Raw genomic sequence first — 22,471 nt, forward strand, 5'->3', positions numbered from 1 at the left:
ATCCTGGCACCAGCCCACCAGGCCAGCAGTTATCTGGTCTGTTCAGGGCAGGCCAGGCAGGGCCTCCCTTGGCGGACCACCACAAAATATGATGATGTATGCAGATCCCTACAGTGAGGATGACCCCCTATACCTACCGCTAATGCCCTGGCTCTCCAGGCGCCTATACAGGCGCAGAAACCACTCTTCAACACTTCAACTGAGCAAGTGCAGTGGTGTGGTGGAGTGTGGTGAGTGTGCAAGGGGGAGATGGCGGACCTTACTGACTCTCGGACATCAGCGAAAGAATATCCCGTGAATTATTGCTGCTTGCTGTGTGCTCCACAATCTGTGTCTCTGTGAGGTGAGACCTTTTGGCCGCTTGCTGGTTGCTTGGCCGCTTGGGCCTGGCTGCTCAATCAGCCCAGACACCAGTAGGAGAGAATATCCCAGCGGGCCAGCGCTATGCATCAGGGAGAGGCTTGGGCGAGTTTTTCTTTCCTGCGAGCAGACCTGACTGTGACTGTTTGATTTTTTGAGAGCCTGATCATAAACCATTTTTTCCCCCCCCCAAGGACGTTTTAAAACTAAGGACATGTTTTTGTTTAAGTAATAAATAATAAATCTTTTTTTTTTTTTCTTTTTATTCGTTTTTCTGAAGAGCAGCATGCTGTGCTGGGTGTGGTGTGCTGGTGGTGGGTTTGCAGGAAAGGCGGAGGTGGTGGTCCTTGGATAGGGCTTACCATGTTGGCTGTGCGTTGGTGTGGGGGGGGAGGGGGGTGGGGGGGGGTGGGTATCTGCTGCCCCTGGATTGGTCTTTTTGGGGGGGCTCGGGCACGGGGAGGGGGGAGGGATCGTGACAAATGCATGTGAAGGGAAGCCTGAGCCTGCCCTTACATTGTCAGGCACCCAGGACACTGCACAAGCATACACCTCAAAAGGAAAGGGCAGGGCACACACACACAGACTGTCCCCTGGTGCCTAGTGACTGTCTCTGTGTGCCTGCTGTTGACCCCCTGCAGCCAAGTCTGTAGCATGGCACTGTGGGCTATGAGTGACATTACAATTACCCCCACAGAACAACAGAAAGTCTTCTGACACCAGAATTTGAACTTGTTAGGACTGGTTGATGCTGTAAAGAAAGAGCTTGTACAAATTTTACAGCGCGACAGTTGTCTCTAAGCCTTCCTGCCTGCTCCTCCTCCTCCTCCTTCCAGGTGTCCCGATGCTGGCTGTGCTGCTCTCTGCTCTCACAGGCTCTCCTCTGCTCCGCTCTCCTGCTCTGCTCTGCTCTCTCAGTTCCTCCTGTCCCTGTCCCTGTCTTTTTCTTTCGTCTTTTCTTTTCCAGCAGCCTCTGCACAGGATGGCGGAGCAAGGGGGGGGAGGGAAGCTGTGTGATGTGAAAAAGTGTGTATTTGATTTCACACAACACACACATGAACACAACACAAAAACACAGTCTAGTCAGAGTCAGTCCACAAGACCAAGAGAGACCAAGTCAGTCTCAGGAGATCTCAGAACTAGTCGATTTAGTCTCTCTCTCATTCAGCGCTCATTGGCGCGCAGCGGCGAGAGAGAGAACTGAGAGAGAGCTGCATCAAAGTCCTGTTGTCCTTACTTGTACTTACAGTACACAGCTAGTTAGTGCTTAGTGCTCTCCTGCTGCTGTGCCTGTGCAAAGCAAAAAGCAGAAAAGCAAAGGCATCTCCCGCCAGTGAGCAGAAAGCAGGGAAAGACCCCCCTCCTCTTTTTCCCTCTGAGCAAGTGGCTGTGGGCTGTTTCATTCTTATGCAAAGTAAAAAAAAAAACGAGGGTCATTCTTATCATTCAAAAAAAAAAAAAACTCTAGAGGTCATTCTCTTGCAAAAAGTAAAAGTACCACCAATAACAGTAACAGTACACTAACTAACACTATAGATGCAGCACTTCCACAACACGACATCACCTGAGGCGTGTCAGGCACACACACACAGAGCGGATGGATGTTAAAGCCCTGCACAGACCAGGACCCGCTGCCGCTGCGTCGGGGCGATGATCCCCCTCTACCTGAGGATGGCATGGCGACTTCCCGGTCAGTCCATGCTGGGGACCTCTTTCTAGTCTGGGATTGCGGACTCCTCTGCTGGAGAGCTCTACAAAATTCAAATTTTGCGGGTCATTTCCTGTGGCTGTGGAGGACAGCGAGCTGCTGTCCAGAGCCTGTCGTCAAGTGGTGTGGTGAGTGGTGCACTGGCTCCCGGGCTAAGCTGCTGATTTTAGCATCCATCCACACAGAGCGAGCAAGTGCAGCGCAATTACCAGCTGGTTACTCACCTGGGGGGTGGTACCAAGTCGAACTAAAGAGAGCCCTAGTTGAATCCTATGGCTTCTGGTGTGTGGGGCGGTTAGTAGTTATTAATCGCGTGATAAATTCGAATTAAAGTCCTAGTGTAGACCAGGCCTCAGATTGAAACATTTCTATCCAAAGTGTTACAAGAGTTAGCGTACCATGGCATTTCAAAAGAGGAATGTGGTGGTTTTTTCCCAGTTTCTTCCCCCCACCCCTTTTTTTTGAAATCTGTAAACACTAGTTGATTGCTTGTAGCAACTTCACTATTATGGCTCTTCTCTCATTTTACCAGAATTAAACTGACTAATCCTGATGTGAAAGCCTAGCAGAAACCTTTTTCAGTATTTTACAGTACTGCTGTGGTTTTTGGTTCTTGTTTTTTTTCCCCCTTGTCTCCTTGGTGAATAGTAAATTGTCTTTTATTCTCTTGTCAAGTATACTTGTCATTGGTCTAAGAGGGTTGTGTGAGAATGTTTACATGTGGCTGTAGATGTTAGTGCAGATTTATGCATTTATGAGGCTCGTGTTAAGAGTTTGATTTTTTTTAACTAAACAACTTTCATTTTAGTGAAACTGTCTCATTCAAGTACTGATACAACATAAAAGTCCATTACAGTATATGAAGAATGCATTAGCTGAGCCTGACCTTTGTTACCCTTTGTATTAAATTTCTGTTCAAGGAGTCCATGTTTTGATGTTTATAATGCACTTCTCTCTGATAACGAACTTTTCTACTCACTTGTTTCTGCTAATTCCAGGTAGCTTTCTTAGTTTAATGTTTTGTTAGCTCCCCTCTTTTTCCCCCACTCATCTCTCTGCCTGTTACTTGATCAAGGTCTTCATTATCCTTTCCTGGAGTTAAAACAAGCTGATCCAAGTTGCATGGCCTCATCCTTCAAAGATAAATTGCTTCCTCTTTTACCTCACCCCCTTTTCCATCCCATGCTTTTCCTGTGTGCATAGCTAACAACAACAAACTTCCTATGTAAGTATTTTAGCACTGGTCACTTGCAGAATAATATAGAAACAATTCTCTCTGCCTTCTGTAACTTTTACAAGGTGTCCAGATGCAATTTATCTGGGAGAAAGGCCATCCTAGGGATACTTCCAGACTTTGTCTTCACAAATTGATGGCTTTAGCTATATGCTATCTATATGTCCTCCATGGTCAGATGTGTGGCATTGTGAGTGATGTGCCACAGGCTTGGTTACAGGTAAGGGGAGAACTGGTTTGAGTATTGCCTGTCAGCCTTTACAAAACACTGTGAAAAAACCTATGCCATCCCAGATTTTCCACTCAACTTTTTTTCATTCTTTTTAGAATGGCTTTCCTGTTTCTTTTGGAATCTTATGATAGACTGGAGCCATGTGGTCTTCAGGACTATTAAATTATTTTTGAAGACCACAAACTCAAAACTAAGAAGTGGGTTTCATAGTATGTCTGTCTGAACATCACATAGTATCAGAAATAGATGGAGCAAAGTGAAGGTCTGATAGGTGAATGAACCCCATAAATGTGAGAGTAATGTGTAATTTATTACCCTGGTAAGCACTGTGTGATACCTCAAGGTGTTTTAAACATGAATGTTCTATGTTTTGTGGAATATTTGTATCCTAGTTCATCTATTATGATGTTGTAATTTCATTGAGACACTTATCATGTCACCTTTTGGTTTTACTATAGGTGTTAATGCTGACATTGCAAAATGACCCTCCCACTTTAGAGACGGGTGTAGAGGACAAAGAAATGATGAAAAAGTATGGCAAATCCTTTAGAAAACTGATTTCACTATGTCTTCAAAAAGACCCTTCCAAAAGGTATGGCTTTTTTGTTGTGTAAAATGGAATTAGTCCAAAATTCAGGAAGAGTACTTTACTTAACGTTAAATATCCTTGATATGGATTTTTTCTTAAATATTGATTTGGAAAATCCTTGACTTTCCTAAATATTAGGTCTTTGGTTTGGGGAGAAGGAGTTGGCTGTTAAGCAACTTGTTGAAACTTGATAATTAACTTTGTGTACTAGTATCCAAATATTCTAATTCTGTTGCACAAAACACTTCTTGAACATTTTGAAAAAACCATGGTCCCTACCCTGAAGAGCTTATAGTCTCTAATTTGAAACAAAACAAAAAAAAACCTTCTTGCAAGCCCATGTTAAAGATTATGACCATGCTGATCAAGCTGAGCTTTTACTGTCTGAACATACTGTCTGCTTGAGCCTAAACCAGAAAATGCTGTTTGCCTTCTTTCTTTTTTTCCTGAGATGAGCTTATTTCTAACTCTACATTGTCACTTGTGCTGTGTGACAATACTATCTCGAGAGGGTTAAGGTGTTTTTTATGTTGGAGATAAATAGTGTAAACAACTGAATGGCTCTGAGCTAACTTGAAAATTAGATATTCCCTCTTTCTTCTGTTTTATTCTGAATCATACATTTCTGCTCTATTTTTGTGACTGAAATACTCCAGATAATTACACTTTGTTCCAAAACTGTTGGTAAAGTCCCACAATGATGTCTCCCATCATCCTTTTGATAATTATTTCTATGTAAACCCATTTTGTATGTTTCTCTTGCTTGGACTCTATGGGAGGCACATTCTGTAATTAACATGTTTTCGTAGTGTATTTAATAAATCACTTATCTGTTTTAGAAGTTACAGTGCTAGTGGTACAAAACAATTCTCCTTGTCTGAGTTACCTGACTCACTGCTCTCTTATCTTATTTTCATGGTGTAATTTGAGTTTTTAGTGGTGTTACAATAGTGTAAAATTAGAGTAATATGGTTGCGAGTCAGACTTAGCCTGCTGTAAATCAGGGTAAATATGGTCAGAATAATAAGGCTTAGGAACTGAGAGCAGAGATAATAGACAGATCAAGAATAGTTAAGAAATAATAAGTGCAAACAAGAGACCTTTTTTAACTTCCCAGAACCCCTCAGAATTCGTCCTCTTGGCTCAGGGGATCATTTGTGTAGTATCTTGAAATTCCCCAGATCTTTATAGTCTGTCTCATTAACTTTAAGTCCCCAGAGTCTGGTTATGCTTTAAGCATAGTCCTACAACTTGCAGACTGCTTAAATACATTTTAGTGTTTTCTTTAGATTAAAACATGTTCTGGAAAAAAACAACTTTTATTATGGTTACAAATTATTGTAGAAATAGCCAAATCTTTTCGGGGCACGATTAAACTGGTGCATAAATATGATTGTCCCTAGCAAGTTAGCAGTTGCAGTAGTTTTCCCTGTCTCTCGATATGTGGTAGAATCTGCTGCACACACTTGATTCCTCGCAGTGCAGTTCCCAGGGTTAGCTGTTCTGCATTAAGCATACCAGTGTGTGACCATCAGGGTATTAACATTCCTGGTGACTTTCTGCTTTTTTAGTGTAAAACTAAACTACAGTGCTAGTGCCCACGCCTGGCTTCCTGCTGTTAGATCTCACTACAATGGATCTTTCATTTTTTTCTTTTAAAGCTTCCATTAGTTTGCCCATTTTGAAAAGGAAGCTTCTAGGTATGTCACCTATTCACATATCCAAGTGCTGTGGATATACTGGATGTGAAAAATGGTCTATAAAACTTTGTTGTCTATCTCTAAATTGGATAATATTCTCCTTGATGGCAGGAGCGCGCTCGCTCTCTCTCTACACCATGTGTGGAGCATGTGAACTGGGCTTAGTTAAATAATATCTTTCTTCCTGGTCTCTTCTTCCCTTTCTCTCCCAAACCTTATACCGCATCAAATAAGAGTGGCAAATTAACAAGCTAGGCAAGCTTTTAATCAACATAGAATTTACAACTTTGTTTGGACACTCCATCTACATTGGGTTATAATCACATCTTTTCTTAAACCTGTGTAACTTCTGTGTGGAGACAAGCCCTTGTGACCTCCTTCCTGAATTACTGTAGGTTCTTCTTACATTTTAACCACTCATAGACAAATGCAGTGAGGCGTTAATTGGTCTTTGTTTTGGTTTCCGTTCAGTCCTCTTTATCCTCTGCAGTAGGGATGACAGAACTTATTTTTCTGTTGAAAGTCTACTCTTCCATTGAAAATTAAACATTAATTTGTGAAAAAGTGTCTGTTTTTTGTGCAAAGTTAGAATTTTTCTTTCCTTCCCTCCATTGGAAAAAACTGAATGCCCAAAGACCAAAATACTCTGATTCAGATATGCCACCACGGTGCTCATGGGATTTGTGGTTTGGTGCCCTCATATCCCCAGTCCCTTCTATAGGCCATGCTTCCCAGCTAGAATACATCTCCTATAATGCACCCTGGCCAGGGATTCCCATGATGTACCACCTCCCTTCATCAAGAAGGGGACAGTGGTGCATCATGGGAAACTGAGCCCAGTCTATAATGAAGAAAAGGAACATCAGGTACTTGAAATACAACTCTCCTGGGGCACCACAGCAGCATTTTCAAATCAGTGTTTGTAGGTTCTTGTTTGTTTGTTTTTTTTGGGGGGGGGGTTGTTTGTTTCAGCACAAATTAAAAACCAAATATTTCATGTCTTTCAGTTGAAATTTTCTATGGAGAAATTTTCAATTTCTGACCAGCTCTGCTTGACCGTCAGACAAGTATATTCATAGGTCCTCTGCTGTACCTCTAGGCAAAAGTGGGCGAATGTTGCTCCTCCTCATTCAGAAATATAGCATATCATTAGGGTAAACACAACCTTGCAACCAGATTGTTATTGATTTCAACTGCTGCAAACTTCAAAAGTATAAATTCAGGGGGGTCTGGGAGGAAGAGCGCCAAACAGATAACAGGTCTTCATATCACTGAAATAAATGGCAATTGGCACTTACCTCACTATTGGGAAAATTTTAAATTATCCTTTCATCTGTATAAGCTGATTGTTCTTGAGCAGGGGTAGTCAATAGGTGGACCACGGGCCAAATCTGGGCCACCAGACACTTTTGAACAGACTCCAAAATCTTTTTATTTATTATGGCTGTTGTTGTTTTTTATTATTTTCTCTGAAGTCTGGACCTTGACAAGAAATTTGGACCTTGACAAAAAATAATTGACTACTCCTGTGTCTGGAGCATTGTTTAGGCACATGGGCAGGGTCATCTAGGGAAGCATGCATTGTCTTTTTAATGGGTAAATGGAGGTTGTAAGTCTTGGCTTTTTAATTCACAAACACTAAATTCATTTTAAAGGGAAAAAAAATGGCCAATCAAGGACAAGATATTGATTATATCCAGTGCTTTCACCATCTAGGAACCTCATCTCACAATGTGTATAGTGAATGAATATGTATATCTTTATGGATTTTAAAATTAATTTTGCAGCTAACATTGCTGTTCATTCAGCAGTAATTCAAAAGTATCATGTCATTTCATGAATGTCCTGTACAGTATTCATTAGGAGGGATCTTTGTTTCTGTTCTAATTTATTATTGATCTTTCAGGCCCACAGCAGCGGAACTTTTAAAATGCAAATTCTTCCAGAAAGCCAAGGTAAAATACTTAACCCTACATGTAAATCTGCTCTGTCTTGCAATCTATGTGAATCTCCTGTTTCCCTTGTATTGGGTTTAACTGTCTAAATGTTGGTTTTTCAGAATAGAGAATACCTGATAGAAAAGCTTCTGACTAGAACACCTGATATAGCACAAAGAGCAAAAAAGGTAAGATTCTTCACACTTTTTTCTCTAGCCAATAGGATATTGTCCAGAGACCAGTATGGCGGGGGGAACTCAGTATGTTGATGATTTTTAACTGTCAGAATGTAGCAATTCTCTTGCTAACCCCCTCGCAGATGGTGACTGTTTAAATTGACTGGCTTTTGAGGTTGAGCTTTCTCCAAAAAAGTCTTAGGTCATTTTGACTTCCTTCCTTAATGTGCCTTGCCAAGATGGGGGGTGGGGGGAAGAGAGAGAGATTTATTCTTTACATTTTTAGTTAGAAAGCTATAAAAGCAGGAAAATTCTTAGTTGTTATTAGGAGGTGCAGAAAATGGTGAGCATATAGAGCCACAGACAGAGGAAATGAAGTAATAAATTCCGGACATAAAATAGTGTTAAGAGCTCAACAAACAATATTTACAAAGGATTACCTGGTTAGTATGCATTTCCATATAATTATTATAAGCCACAAAGACGTCAGTAAAAGTTGTTTGGTTAGGAAGAAGCTGGCAGCAGGGCACTTCCAGAGAGGAATACTTGTTCTCTTCTCTGGCACAACAGACTGAGCCCTTGTTGAGCCATGTGCTGAGATTTCAAAGGGCTAAGGTGGGAACTTTCTTCAGGAGTCTTGTGGCTATTGACCCAATGTAATTTGCAAGAATGAGGGTTTTTTTTTTAATATAACTATTCTAGAAGCCTCTAGAGTTCAGAAAAGACATTTTTCAATGAACTCAAAAATATATACTGGAAGCTACTCGCTCTTGATCTTTTTTTTTGTTTGTTTGTTTGTTCCCCAATAAATAAAGGGCAGTGCTGGGACATAGAGGTCTTCTCGGGTCTAACTTTTTTTTTTAAAGCCAGACCCAAACCTGACTACACTGCAGTCATTCCTGAGCCTGAGAGCATAGAATTGTTTCCAGACCTGACCCAACTCTGACAATTGTAGGGTATTAATTGTGCTCAGGGAGCTATGGGCACAGCACTGGGGTTACTACCTGCAGGCTCAGGTGAGGTGTTCCATGCTCAGAGGATCAGTGGGATTTTTGCCCCCATGGAAGTTGGGGCCTGCAGGAAGTGATGATGGGTTCAGCCCTGCTCACTGGAAAAGCTGCCCTGTCTGCAGGTACCAGCAGGCCAGCAGTGGTTTGCTCAGACACCCCATCTCCGCGATCAGGCCAAGCAGCTGGAGCATCTGCTACCTAGCAGTGCAGGCTGAGGACTCGGACAGCTGTGTGCAGGCCCAGGGTTTTTTCCCCCTTTTGTTCCTTCTTGTGAGGTGGGGAGAGGGGCACTCGCCCCTGAGCAGGCTCAACCTGCCAGCAGTATTGTGATGCTTCCACTCACCTGGGCAACAGCAGCACCACTGCAGCCACCGCTTCGAAGACCGGTTTCTAAACCTTTATAGCATGGACCACATTTTAAATAGTTTGTCTCCTGACCATGCAGACCAGCCTCCCTTCTCATTCATAATCCCATAATATCTGAATCAGCTGCAGCAAATTCTCATTATTAGATAAAGTTACATTTAATACTTTTTTCCTAACGTAACTTTTCATTTGGAAATGAGAAGCCAGCACAATGCTATCTTTCCGTGGACCACCATCAAGTACTCCTGAGACCACAATTTGGGCACCTCTGCTCTCAGATTCAGGATAAACCCCAGCACTTCCCCCACCCCCTGAGGACTGCGAAGAAAAAGGACAGTCTTGAGAGAGCTGTAAATGCCATCGTGTACTAAAAATGCCAATAGAGTAAACATCTGCCAACTGCAGTATAAACTGAAAACTGTTAAGTTTTCAGCTAGTGAAGACATTAAATGATTTAAAAGTTTTTTTAAAAGCCTCAATAATTAATATTCATTGGAAATTTAAGCTTTAATTCACTTATAGTTTTCAGTTGGCTGCTATTTTAAAATGCTATAAAATATAAATCTTTCAATATTGAATTGATAAAATATTTTATAAATAGAACTTGAGCAACTAAACTTATGCAACATGTGAAATGTCAGTCAGAAATCACTTTTCAAAGAACCCATTTGTTGTGAAGGTGGGGAAGGCAATTGGGGTCATCAGTACTTTTAAATTATATTTTAATATGGTATTTGGTGTTAACAGCCTGTAATTGACATCCATGCCAATCCTGCTAGTACAGGTATAGTAATGTCATTTCTGTTGCATCTAAGGGTATGTCTACACTACAGGATTACTCCAATTTTACAGAATTCGCATTTTGGCAACAGATTATATAAAGTAGAGTGCATGTGGCCACACTAAGCACGTTAATTCGGTGGTGTGCGTCCATAGTACTGAGGCTAGACTTGAGTGTTGCACTGTGGGTAGCTATCCCATAGTTCCCACAGTCTCTGCCGCCCATTGGAATTCTGGGTTGAGAGCTCAATGCATGATGGGGCAAAAAACATTGTCATGGGTGGTTCTGGGTACATGTTATCAGGCCCCACTCTCCCTTCCTCCATGAAAGCAACGGCAGACAACCATTTTGTGCCTTTTTTTCCTGAGTTACCTGTGCAGATGCCATACCATGGCAAGCATGGAGCCCGCACAGCTGACCATCACTGTAAGTCTCCTGGGTGCTGGGAGACATGGGACTGCATTGCCACACAGCAGCAGCTCATTGCCTTTTTTCAGCAGATTGTGCATTAGGACTGAAAGCCATCATCGTCATACAGAGATGGGAGTGACTCAGCCAGGTCACTTCCCATTTTCTGCCGAGCGCCCAAGAGATGTTGAGGGCTAGCAGTCATAATGCAGCATCTTCTGGCAAGTAGCCAGGAGATGATGCTGGCTTGCAATCTTAATGCAGCATCTTCTGCTAAGCACCCTGGAGATGACGATGGCTAGCAGTCATATTGCACCGTCTGCTGCCAGCCTAAGATGTAAAAGATAGATGGAGTGGATCAAAACAAGAAATAGACCAGATTTGTTTTGTATTCATTTTCTCCCCCCTCCCTCCGTGAAATCAACAGCTTGCTAAACCCAGGCTTTTGAGTTCAATCCTTGAGGGGGCCATTCTGTGTGACAGTTGTTTGTGTTTCTCCTTGATGCAAAGCCTCTGCCTTGGTGGAATTTAATTCCCTGTAAGCCATGTCGTCAGTCACCCCTCCCTCCGTCAGAGCAACGGCAGACAATCGTTTCGCGCCTTTTTTCAGTGCAGATGCCATACCACGGCAAGCATGGAGCCTGCTCAGCTCAACACAGCAGTCAAGAACATTGTAAACACTTTATGCATTATTGTGCAGTTTTTGCTGAACCAGAACCTGCAAAACCAGGCGAGGAGGAGGCGACGACAGCACGGCGACAAGAGTGATGAGGACATGGACACAGAATTCTCTCAAACCGCAGGCCCCAGTGCTTTGGAGATCATGGTGTTAATGGGGCAGGTTCATGCCGCGGAACGCTGATTCTGGGCCCAGGAAACAAGCAGAGACTGGTGGGACCGCATAGTGTTGCAGGTGTGGAACGATTCCCAGTGGCTGCGAAACTTTTGCATGCGTAAGGGCACTTTCATGGAACTTTGTGACTTGCTTTCCCCTGCCCTGAAGCGCCGGAATACCAAGATGAGAGCAGCCCTCACAGTTGAGAAGCGAGTGGCGATAGCCCTATGGAAGCTTGCAATGCCAGAGAGCTACCAGTCAGTCAGGAATCAACTGGAGTGGGTAAATCTACTGTGGGGGCTGCTGTGATGCAAGTAGCCAAAGCAGTCACTGAGCTGCTGCTACAAAAGGTAGTGACTCTGGGAATTGTGCAGGTCATAGTAGATGGCTTTGCTGCAATGGGATTCCCTAACTGTGGTGGGGCGATAAATGGAACTCATATCCCTATCTTGGCACCGGAGCACCAGGGCAGCCAGTACATAAACCGCAAGGGGTACTTTACAATGGTGCTGCAAGCACTGGTGGATCACAAGGGACGTTTCACGAACATCAATGTGGTATGGCCGGGAAGGGTTCATGACGGTCGCGTCTTCAGGAACACTAGTCTGTTTAAATGGCTGCAGGAAGAGATTTACTTCCCAGACCAGAAAATAACTGTTAGGCATGACAACATCCCCATAGTTATCCTTGGGGACCCAGCCTACCCCTTAATGCCATACACAGGCAGCCTGGACAGTAGTCAGGAGCTGTTCAACTATAGGCTAAGCAAGTGCAGAATGGTGGTAGAATGTGCATTTGGATGTTTAAAGGGTCGCTGGCGCAGTTCATTGACTCGCTCAGACCTCAGCCAAACCAATATTCCCATTGTTAGTGCTCCTTGCTGTGTGCTCCACAATCTCTGTGAGAGTAAGGGGGAGATGTTTACGGTAGGGTGGGAGGTTGAGGCAAATCGCCTGGCCGCTGATTACGCGCAGCCAGACAGCAGGGCGATTAGAAGAGCACAGCAGGGTGCGCTGCGCATCAGAGAAGCTTTGAAAACCAGTTTCATGACTGGCCAGGCTACGGTGTGACAGTTCTGTTTGTTTCTCCGTGATGAAAACCCACCCCCTTGTTTGACTCATTCCCTGTAAGCCACCCACCCTCCCCTCTTCGATCACAGCTTGCTTTCAAAGGAAATAAAGTCACTATCATTTAAAAGCCACATATTCTTTATTAATTGATTATAAAAATAGGGAGAGACCTGACAAGGTAGCCCGGGTGGGGTGTGGGAGGAGGGGAGGAAAAGGCCACTTCAAAACTTGTTGAATGACAGCCTTCTGTTGCTTGGGCTGTCCACTGGGGTGGAGTGGCAGGGTGCACGGAGCCTCCCTCCCCCCCTCCATGCGTTCTTGGGCGTCTGGGTGAGGAGGCTATGGAACTTTGGGGAGGGGGGAGGGCGGTTAAACATGGGCTGCAGCGGCACTCTGCGATCCTGCTGCCATTCCTGAAGCTCCACCAGACGCCGGAGGATGTCCATTTGATCCCGCAGTAGCCCCAGCATTGCATCCTGCCTCCTCTGATCTTCCTGCCACCGCCTCTCATCTCGAGTGTCCATCCTGTCCTCACGTTCATTGGCCGCTTTCCTGTACTGTGATACTGTGTCCTTCCACTCATTCAGATGAGCTCTTTCATGGCGGGTCGACTGCATGAGCTCAGAGAACATTTCATCTTGCGTGCATCTTTTTTTTCCTCCACCTTATCTGAGATCACCTTCGGGACGGAGGAGGGAGGCTTGAAAAATTTGCAGCTGCAGGAGAGAAAAAAGGGAGATAAGTATTTAAAAAGATACATTTTATAGAACAATGGGTATATTCTTTCACGGTGAACAACACTATTCACATTACATAGCACATGTGATTTTGGTACAAGGTCGCATTTTGCATTTTAATATTGAGTACCTGCGGCTTTGGTGTTAGATCACAGACACAGGGCCGGACAACAGAATTCGGCTTGCATGCAGCCATGGTTCTGCAACCTTCATAAAAGCAGTGCCCTCCTTTCCCATACCAAGTAAAGCCCATTGAGTGCTGCGGTTTTCATGCTAACATGCAGCAGCAGAAACCAAACTAACCCCCGCCCCATCCAATTCTCTGGGATGATCGCTTTACCCCTCCCCCCACTGCGTGGCTGGTATCAGGGAAGATCCCTGCTAGCCAAATGCGAACAGCTCAGCACCAATGCCCTCTCCCCCCACCCCACCACTTGGCTAACTGCAGGGAGGATTTCTTTTCAGCCACAGGCAAACAGCCCAGTAGGAACAGCCACCTCTGAATGTCCCCTTAATTAAAATTCCCGTATTTCAACCAGGTTACCATGAACGATATCGCTCTCCTGAGGATAACATAGTGAGATAAAGAATGGATGTTGCTTGAATGCCAGCATACACCGGGACCATGCGCTGCCAGGCTTTGTCATGCAATGATATCAGATTACTTGCTACTAACATGGCGTCGTAAAGTGTCCTACCATGGAGGACGGAATAAGGCTGCCCTGCCCAGAAACCTCCTGCAAAAGCTTTTGGAGTACCTCCAGGAGAGCTTCATGGAGATGTCCCTGGAGGATTTCCACTCCATCCTCAGACATGTTAGCAGACTTTTCCAGTAGCTCTACTGGCCACAAATGCATCCCAAGTCCTCAGGGCAAATTAATCATTAAAAAATGGTTGCTTTTAAACCATGTTTTATATTTACAAAGGTACACTCACCAGAGGTCCCTTCTCTGGCTTCATGGGTACTGCCTTGGGAAGGTTGGGAGGCTATTTCAGTCAGGCTGAGGAAAAGATCCTGGCTGTTGGGGAGAACGATGTGCTGCGTGCTCTCCACAAGGTCGTCGTCGTCGTCCTCATCTTCCTCGTCTGCAAAATCCTCAGGCATGGCTGAGAGTACCCACTCCTTGGAATCCATGGTCGGGGTGGGGTAGTGGGGGCAGCCCCCCTCCACCCCTAAAATTGCATTCAGTTCAGTGTAGAAGTGGCATGTCTGTGGCTCTGCCCCGGCGCGTCCGTTTGCTGCTTTGGTTTTCTGGTAGGCTTGTCTGAGCTCCTTAACTTTTCATGCAGCACTGTAGTGAGTCCCTATTGTGGCCTCTCTCCATCATGCCCTTTGAGATTTTTTTTTCAAATGTTTTGGCATTTTGTCTTTTGGAATGTAGTTCTGTTAGCACGGAATCATCTCCCCATACAGCCAGGGGTGGCTCTAGCCATTTTGCCGGCCCAAGCATGGCAGCACGCCGCGGGGGCCGGTCGCCGGTCCCGCGGCTCCGGTGGACCTCCCGCAGATGTGCCTGTGGGAGGTCCACCGGAGCCGCCCTCCCGGCGACCTGCAGAGCATCCCCCGCAGCGTGCCGCCCCAAGCACACGCTTGGCGTGCCGGGGCCTGGAGCCGCCCCTGCATACAGCAATCAGATCCAGTACCTCCCGTACGGTCCATGCTGGAGCTCTCTCAGTTCTTGGACTGCATGGTTACCTGCGCTGATCAGCTCTCCATGCTGGGCAAACAGGAAATGAAATTCAAAAGTTTGCGGGGCTTTTCCTATCTACCTGGCCAGTGCATCCGAGTTCAGATTGCTGTGCAGAGCGGTCACAATGGTGCACTGTGGGATAGCTCCCGGAGGCCAATACCATCAAATTGCATCCACACTAACCCTAATTCAAACCGGCAATGTCAATTTCAGCACTACTTCCCTCATTGGGGAGGAGTACAGAAATCAATTTTTAAGAGCTCTTTATGTCGAAGTAAATGGCTTCGTTGTGTGGACGGATGCAGGGCTAATTCGATTTAATGCTGGTAAATTTGACCTAAACTCGTAGTGTAGACCAGGCCTAAGATATATGTGTGATTAGTTTGCCTCGCTGCCCAAAACTCCAGCCTTATTCCACTTGACATTAGGTAAAGAGAAAAAGGTTCTCTTTTTATTGCGCTGCTGCTGTGCTGCATCAGTTTGGTTTTATTTTAAACCTGATTCTCATCAGTTTGGTATAGTCCTAAAGATACCATATTTAAACAGCAGCTTAAATGATTGGGGAAAGTGTGTGAGGCTGTAACAAGTGTAACCTTACAAAATTGGGATTTTCAATAGATATCTACTCCCCAATCATATGCCTCCTTTTTTTTGTTAATTTACTAATTCTAGATTACGTGTTTTCTACAGAGTTAACTTTGCATTTTGAAATCATCTCCTCCCTCCTGGGACTTTCAGCCATAGTAATGGTAGCCAGACACTTTCTGCATTTGATCATGTGAGAGGAGTGTGACTTATCCCCCCCACCCCCAACTTAGTTTAATATATATGAATACTGATTTTCTTGGCAGTAGCATAATACTAGGAAACTTCTTATTGGCATTCCAACTCAATATAAATACATTTATAACAATACTGTGTATCTTGAAGTCCTGTTGCATTTTGTAATGTAGAACACAAATGTATTGTTAGAGGTCACAGTGGAAAATAAAGCGACATCTTAAGAGCCAGGGATTGGTGAACACAGGAATCTTTAGGCATTGGCCCTCTTCCTGAGGGTAGGAAACATTTTCAAATAGTAACCGGAGGAAGGGTGAACACTAAGGTCAGATTTTGGATGGTCATCTATTCCTCCCACCCCAGCCATCTCCCTTTCTCCACGGGCCCCAGGAGTTTATCTTTTCAGATTTTACAGTGGTGAAGAAGTCAGTAGGATAGGGAGTTGATCGCCTTTGTTATACCAATATAATAAAAACCAGCAGGATCTTATTAAGAGGGATAAGGCAAAGATGCCACATTTATTGTAAATACCATAACAAAACAAAAGACAATGTTTTCCTACTTATTTCTATTACTACTTATTCCTTATACACACACACACATATAGATATATATTCATCCACACAATCATTCATTCAGGTTCTGTATAGATGTTATAGTTACCAGCCTAGATGTTGCTCATGCCAAGTTACTGGTATCTTGGTCACGAGGATGGAGCCGAATCTGTGTCAGATGCATCTGATGCTCCTGGAGGCTGGCAGCAGAACCATAGACTCAAAGTCCTTATTCTTTAGAGTCCAGTTTTATAGGGATTTTTCCCTATGTTAGTTCATAGGAGTTGCTTCATTTTGCTGTTGCTAAATCAATCAGCAGGTGTCTCGCTTCATGTTAGATGTTTTGTTTTTCCTTCCTTTGAGGTGTGGTGGGTGGATTCCAGTTTGCCCTCCGGGGGTCATCTGGTTGATCCCACTTGACACCTTCTTCAGCCGACACTGAATTCTTCAGGCTGGTGACTCCCTAACCATTCATTCACATACATTCTCTATCTTAATCGCATCTATTTCACTGTCTCTTTACTTTTTGGGGTGTTACCAATTAATGTGAGACTCCCTGTCTTTTAACAAGCAAAGATAAAGTGAGATGAAAACTTACAGAGGGTGGGGGTCTCTGTCTATACACTATAACAGCTACTGTTTTGGCTTACTTAGAGTTAATTAATGTTTAGCAAGTTTTATACAAAGTATTTCTTTGAGCTTAACAAGTTTTATACCAAGTATCTCTTTGAGCAGGCTTCACACAGACACAGCTGGTGGCTTGCAGGTTAGAGGCTAAATGCTGGGAATCACAAATTTACTTCTAACATAAACCTTAAGTTTTATAAAGTATCAATTAACAATAAATCAATAAATCATTTCTCATATAAACCATGTTTAATATAAACCTTCTTTAATATTCCTACACCTTGCCCTGTTCAGAGCAGGCCTACCAAGTGCTCAGAGAAACAAGATGGAAAGTGGAACCATCCATTCTGAAACATAAGAGCTGAGTAGGGGGTTGGATGAGGCTACAGCTACCAGACTACTTTTCCTTTTTTAAAATCCTGGGGACTGCTGCGTCAGGAGGCTTGAGGGCTGGGGAAGACCGTTTAAATGGAGAAATAGGCACAATAAGGAAATTCTTGTCTTAAGCAAGAATGTGGTTTCTATTCTGACTTTAGTTAAAGATTATTTGTTCTAATTTTTTTGTCCTTTCCATGGATTATTATTTTAAGATAGGTTCCACCTTATTTTTTTTCAGGCTTATTAGTATTGTACCTGAAACGTGCATTTCCCATATATATAACTGCATCCAGTTTATGAGCAGAAGTACGCTGTAGAACTTGGGGCCTCATCCTGATCACACTGAAGTGAAGTCAATATCAGTACTTCAATGAGGGTAGGATTTTATCCTCAGTTTAAATAAAATACAACTCCAAGGAAAGAGTCTTGATTCCTTTGTGGCTAGACTGACTGCATTATGCTAAAAGGGAAAAAAATACATTATAAGGTGCTATCAAACGTAATACTGAAAGCAAACATTATTACTAAACAAATTCTTTTAAAAGAAAAAAAAATCCATGCAACCAGAATATTAGCTTCTGGTTGTGTCTGAATTAACAAGTGGATGGAAATTGAATGAGATCACTGCAACACAAGTTCAAAGTTGATAAACTTTGTCCTGACCTGGCAATTTTAGGAAGATGATTGCTGTGAGCCATGCTGACCTTGGGACATGTATGAAATAAACTCCTGTCATAAGATATGTGGAAACCAAAACAGTGAGGGTTTTTTTTTTTCCAATATGGCACTTACACTGTCAATGGAAGCCTTGGAACACTTGTGGGCATTGAGCCTGAGTCCTCTCCAATCCTGAACTTGCAGAATCAAACCAATCTTATAAACAAACCCTAGAATTTTGAAACTACCCACCACCAATGTTGGTGCCGGAGATGGTCCACTTAAAGTTCAAGTGACTTTATATCCTACAGCAATTAAGTGGCAGCCATTGTATACTGTTCATCAAGATTTAAAAGCACCTACGTGTTTATCTTCGTCATAAGAACCTATAGGTGATGTTTTTCAAACTTAACTTCAGTGAAACAGTGAGTGTCTCTTGAGTGCCAGCGTTGAGCTGATGGTTTTGTTTAGATGTTTCTAGCAGTAGCTCTGACTCCAGGTTATTTGAGTCTTTCTGATTGAAACAAAGAACTGATGAGCATGTAAACTGACACAAACATGTACTTTAATCCTTAACTATTGCTGATTTGATTATTTTTTTCTTCAATTTTAACATGAATCTTATGGTAGTTGAAGACGTCTTTTACAACCCCAGTTCCTGAAATTAAACAATTGCTGGAGAATGTGTGTGTGTGGTGTGGTGTGGTGTTTGTTTGTGTAAGTAATCTGTGCGAACATTTGGAAATGAAGAGGTTGGGAAGCATGAGAAGTGGTCTGTGTGGTGTTTTTTGTGTTTTTGTTTTTTTTTTGTTAAACTGACAAGAGGCTCAGGCAATGTAGATTAGCTCCAGAAGGGATTGCAGTTGAATTTGCAGGATGAATCAGAAGCAGTGTTGCCTGCACTCACTATTTTATTGCAAGTCTCAGAGTGTATGTATGTATATAATAATTGAAAGCTCCAGCTTCTGGAGTTAAGTAATAATGAGAGCAGAGATTTTTACATAAAAACAAATGAAATAGGTTTTTAATGCTCACGGTTGTAGAGAAGCTTGGAAAGGTTACCCAAGTACACCTTAAAGGCTCAGAAACCAAAAGAAGGCAAAAAACCCTCCATTTTTATTTAAAAACAAACAAAACTTGACTTCTTGAGACTGACTGGTGCAGCCGGAGATGCTGTAGGAGCTACTGGGGACTGCTAGGGAAGTGGAACTGGGCATTATGGGAATAAAACAGCCAGAAGTAGAATTTATGGAAGAATGGATATAACTGAAAAATATTCCTGGCTCAAGAAAAACCTAGTATGGGGCTGAACATTTTGGGTGTTGATGGGAACAAGCCCTTAAAATAGGTGTCTAGAAAAGCAGAAGACTAATTGGGACATGCTGGAATAGTGGGTATGTAAATATTGGGTGGGTGAAAGCTCTGTCTGAGGCTTGGGAAGAAAACAGTTGCTGGGCTGGGTGTATTCAAAATGTACATGCACAGATGCATATAGAATATGAAGTCCAATCAAAAAAGCAAATAAACAGCTCTGAGGTTTAAAAGGTTTGGATTTCTAACCATATAGTTTAGTAATCACATGCCCAGCAGAGGGCAGCAGTATATTTGTATTACGTTGATTTAAGTGCAAAGTAAGAATGAAGTGTATTCTGCCTTCTGCATTGACATGGCAATAATTTATAGTTACAGAAAATATTAAGTTAGAAAAAGCTTTGGTTCTGGGGTGTTGAACACTATTGCACTCATCAGAATACAGGCTTCTTTTTGATAGTTAATTCAAACACATTCAATATGCAAACTGTTTGAGTCTCCATGTTTATTTTCAGGTACTGTGAAAATGTCAGATTTCAGCATCCAAAATTGTACTAGAGCTTTCATTTGAATAGGCTTATAAAAATAAAAAAAAGTATTTGAAGAATGAACTTTGACAAACCTTATCAAATTCATGTAGAGATGCTGAACTCAAATTTGAGAACTCTTGTCATGTATGCAAGAGGGAGTAGAGACCTTTCATTTTGCTATTTTAATAGCAAAGGGAGGAATTCAAGTGTGACCCCCTAATGCAGCATTCTCTAACCTTTTGAGCTTTAGTGTAACTTTTTATGTTAGTGGAAGTTATAGTTAAGATTGCATTCAATTATCATCCTAGCCCTTATTTTTTAGGGTCTGATCCTAAGTGACACGTGACTGGGCATAGTGCTTGTGGTCAGTTGTAATACTTACTGTAGTAAGCACTTTATCTTGTAGGGCCCTATTGAAGTCAGTGGGGGTTGTATCATTAACTTAATTGGTGCCAGAATTATACTTGTATTCTGCTAGGATCAGGGCCTTAGAAAGCAATTGTGCAGAAGTGGAAAGCATTCAACTTCCATCATTATATATTGTCTGAGAAAGTGGTTGGTTGGTCACTTAGGCATACTCTGAAGGGTAACACATGGTGAAGGGAATCCAAAAAATTTTAACATAAATTTCCAATTACTTTTCAAATAAAAATCTTTGATAGTGATTCGCCTTCACTCTGATTATCCATATGAGTGGCTAGGAAATGGATCTCTAAAGCTAGTACATCTAGGTCTGTACATCTTCGGCTGAATTATCTGTTTCAGCAATTAGTTACCGCTTTAATTTGGTTTCTTTCCACTCCTGCCTTTAACTGCTGGGCTGTAGTACTTTACTTTGAGCTGTGGAAAAACAAATGAATGGCTCTGGTCTCATGTCTGAATTAGCCATTAGGGGGTGCCATATGAATAACTTGTTTGGGATTCCTGTGTTCAGGCTGTCTTTTTTTCAGAGAAGCATTCAATCTCCACTACCCTAAGGACTTAAACTTCCAATTCCTCTTCTATACAGCTGCACATTTGTGCCTAAAAGATGAAATATTTCAATGAAACACTATGAATTGGAGAGATGTGGATGACTTACTGTTTTTAAAAATCACAACAATGGAATTTTATGTAGTGGAACTAACAATTGGAGAAATATTATTTGAAAAAATAAAATCAGTACTGAATTACTATTGGTGCACACTTCAAATAACATGACAGTAACAGAAAACAAGATCAGATTTTTGGATCCCTAAGCTTGTTTAGGTTGAGTATAAACACATTTGGCTTAATTCTGCTTTCGTAAACAAAGCATGCATTACAAATATTGTGGGAAACATTTCGTTCTTGTTACATGCAAGCTATGCAAGGTGGCGTAACATGGAGCCTCAAGTCTGAACTTGGATTGCTCAAAGAAGGATTATTTTTGTGAGAAGACGAGTTGGGGACAGAGTAAGAGGGTGGATTGAGGAAAGACCTTAGAAAGGAAAAGGCGGGAAAGCTGGACAGTCATTTGTGGAGAAAACAAAGGGGACCAATGGCAATCTCTTGTTGGTACTAATATTACCTACAAAGGTTCCTTAGTCATACCATTAATATCATGATTCAACATTTCCTTGTTTACTAGGGGGAATCACGAACCTCTTCTGCGGTACTTTAATGTTTGTAAAGCTATTGGCTGTGAAGTGCTTTGTTGTGGTGCAGATGAGCAGAAAGGCGCATGGTTGCAACAGGTAAATTCTTCATTAGTAGTAATCTGGTCATCACTACTTCTGCGAGTAGTGACACCAGCGATGCAAACTTTTTAAAAACAGTGTCCTTGCAGCACAGTAGATGAGAGTGATTCGTTAGTGTTCACCCCAAAGGGGGACACTCTGCGCTGTCTACCTGTTGATAATGGGAGAGTGCCACTCAGCAGAGTGTGCCACTGACTATGACTCAGTGTTTTTCTGCTTGTAGCTAACTTTGTTCAACGCCCAGTGGTGAAAGTAACTCTGAAGACTTAGGGCTTGGCTACACTTACAAATTTGCAGCGCTGCAGCAGGGTGTGAAAACACACCCTCTCCAGCGCTGCAAATTGCGGCGCTGCAAAGCGCCAGTGTGGTCAAAGCCCCAGCGCTGGGAGCGCGGCTCCCAGCGCTGTCCGTTATTCCCCACAGGGAGGTGGAGTATGGACAGCGCTGGGAGAGCTCTCTCCCAGCGCTGGCGCTTTGACTACACTTAGCGCTTCAAAGCGCTGCCGTGGCAGCGCTACCGCGGCAGCACTTTGAAGTGCTAAGTGCAGCCACAGCCTTACTGGTATGGGGGCCGGGGCCGGCTCTGGCCCCCGGAAGGGGCGGGGCCTCAGGCAGAAGGAGTGGGGCTGGGGGGTCAGCCTCCCTCAGCCAGCCCTTCCACACTGCCTGGCCCATGCTGCCCGGGGCTCCAGTGGCAATTCAAAGGGCTCCAGCCGCTGGAGCTTTAATGTTGCTACCCCTTTTGCCCCTCCTCCCCACCCCGGTCAACAGGGCTACCGATGGGGGTGCACAGCAACATTAAAGCACTGCTGCGGCAAAGGACCCTCCTTAAAGCGCTTTAACTTCCATGCCCCTTCTGCCTCCCTTGTCGGCCGCCCTGCCAGTAGGGTCCCTACCGGCAGGGCTGTGGACAGGGAAGGGGCAGTGATGTTAAAGCACTGCCGCAGATGGACCGGTACCAGCTTCGGACCGGTATGCCAAACCGGCCCGTACTGGCTCACTTTCATCCCTGTCAACGCCATTTCAGAATTCTCAGGCCTTCCCTATTTAGTGAGGTTTACAGTACTGACTCTAAGTGCCCT

General features: G+C 43.3%; 1 protein-coding gene across 5 annotated transcripts in view; it reads left to right on the forward strand.

The window, feature by feature from the left end:
• STK39 (serine/threonine kinase 39) overlaps positions 1-22,471 on the forward strand; it is a 180,347-nt gene that overhangs the window by 60,874 nt on the left and 97,002 nt on the right. For all 5 annotated transcript variants that reach the window (XM_039495666.1, XM_039495668.1, XM_039495665.1 and 2 more), the window contains exons 8-10: positions 3,993-4,126; positions 7,730-7,778; positions 7,883-7,948. In XM_039495666.1, coding sequence (XP_039351600.1) covers positions 3,993-4,126; positions 7,730-7,778; positions 7,883-7,948 — 249 coding nt within the window. The remainder of the gene's footprint in view (positions 1-3,992; positions 4,127-7,729; positions 7,779-7,882; positions 7,949-22,471) is intronic.

Source organism: Mauremys reevesii, linkage group 11 (assembly GCF_016161935.1).
Source record: "Mauremys reevesii isolate NIE-2019 linkage group 11, ASM1616193v1, whole genome shotgun sequence".
NCBI lineage: Eukaryota > Metazoa > Chordata > Testudines > Geoemydidae > Mauremys > Mauremys reevesii.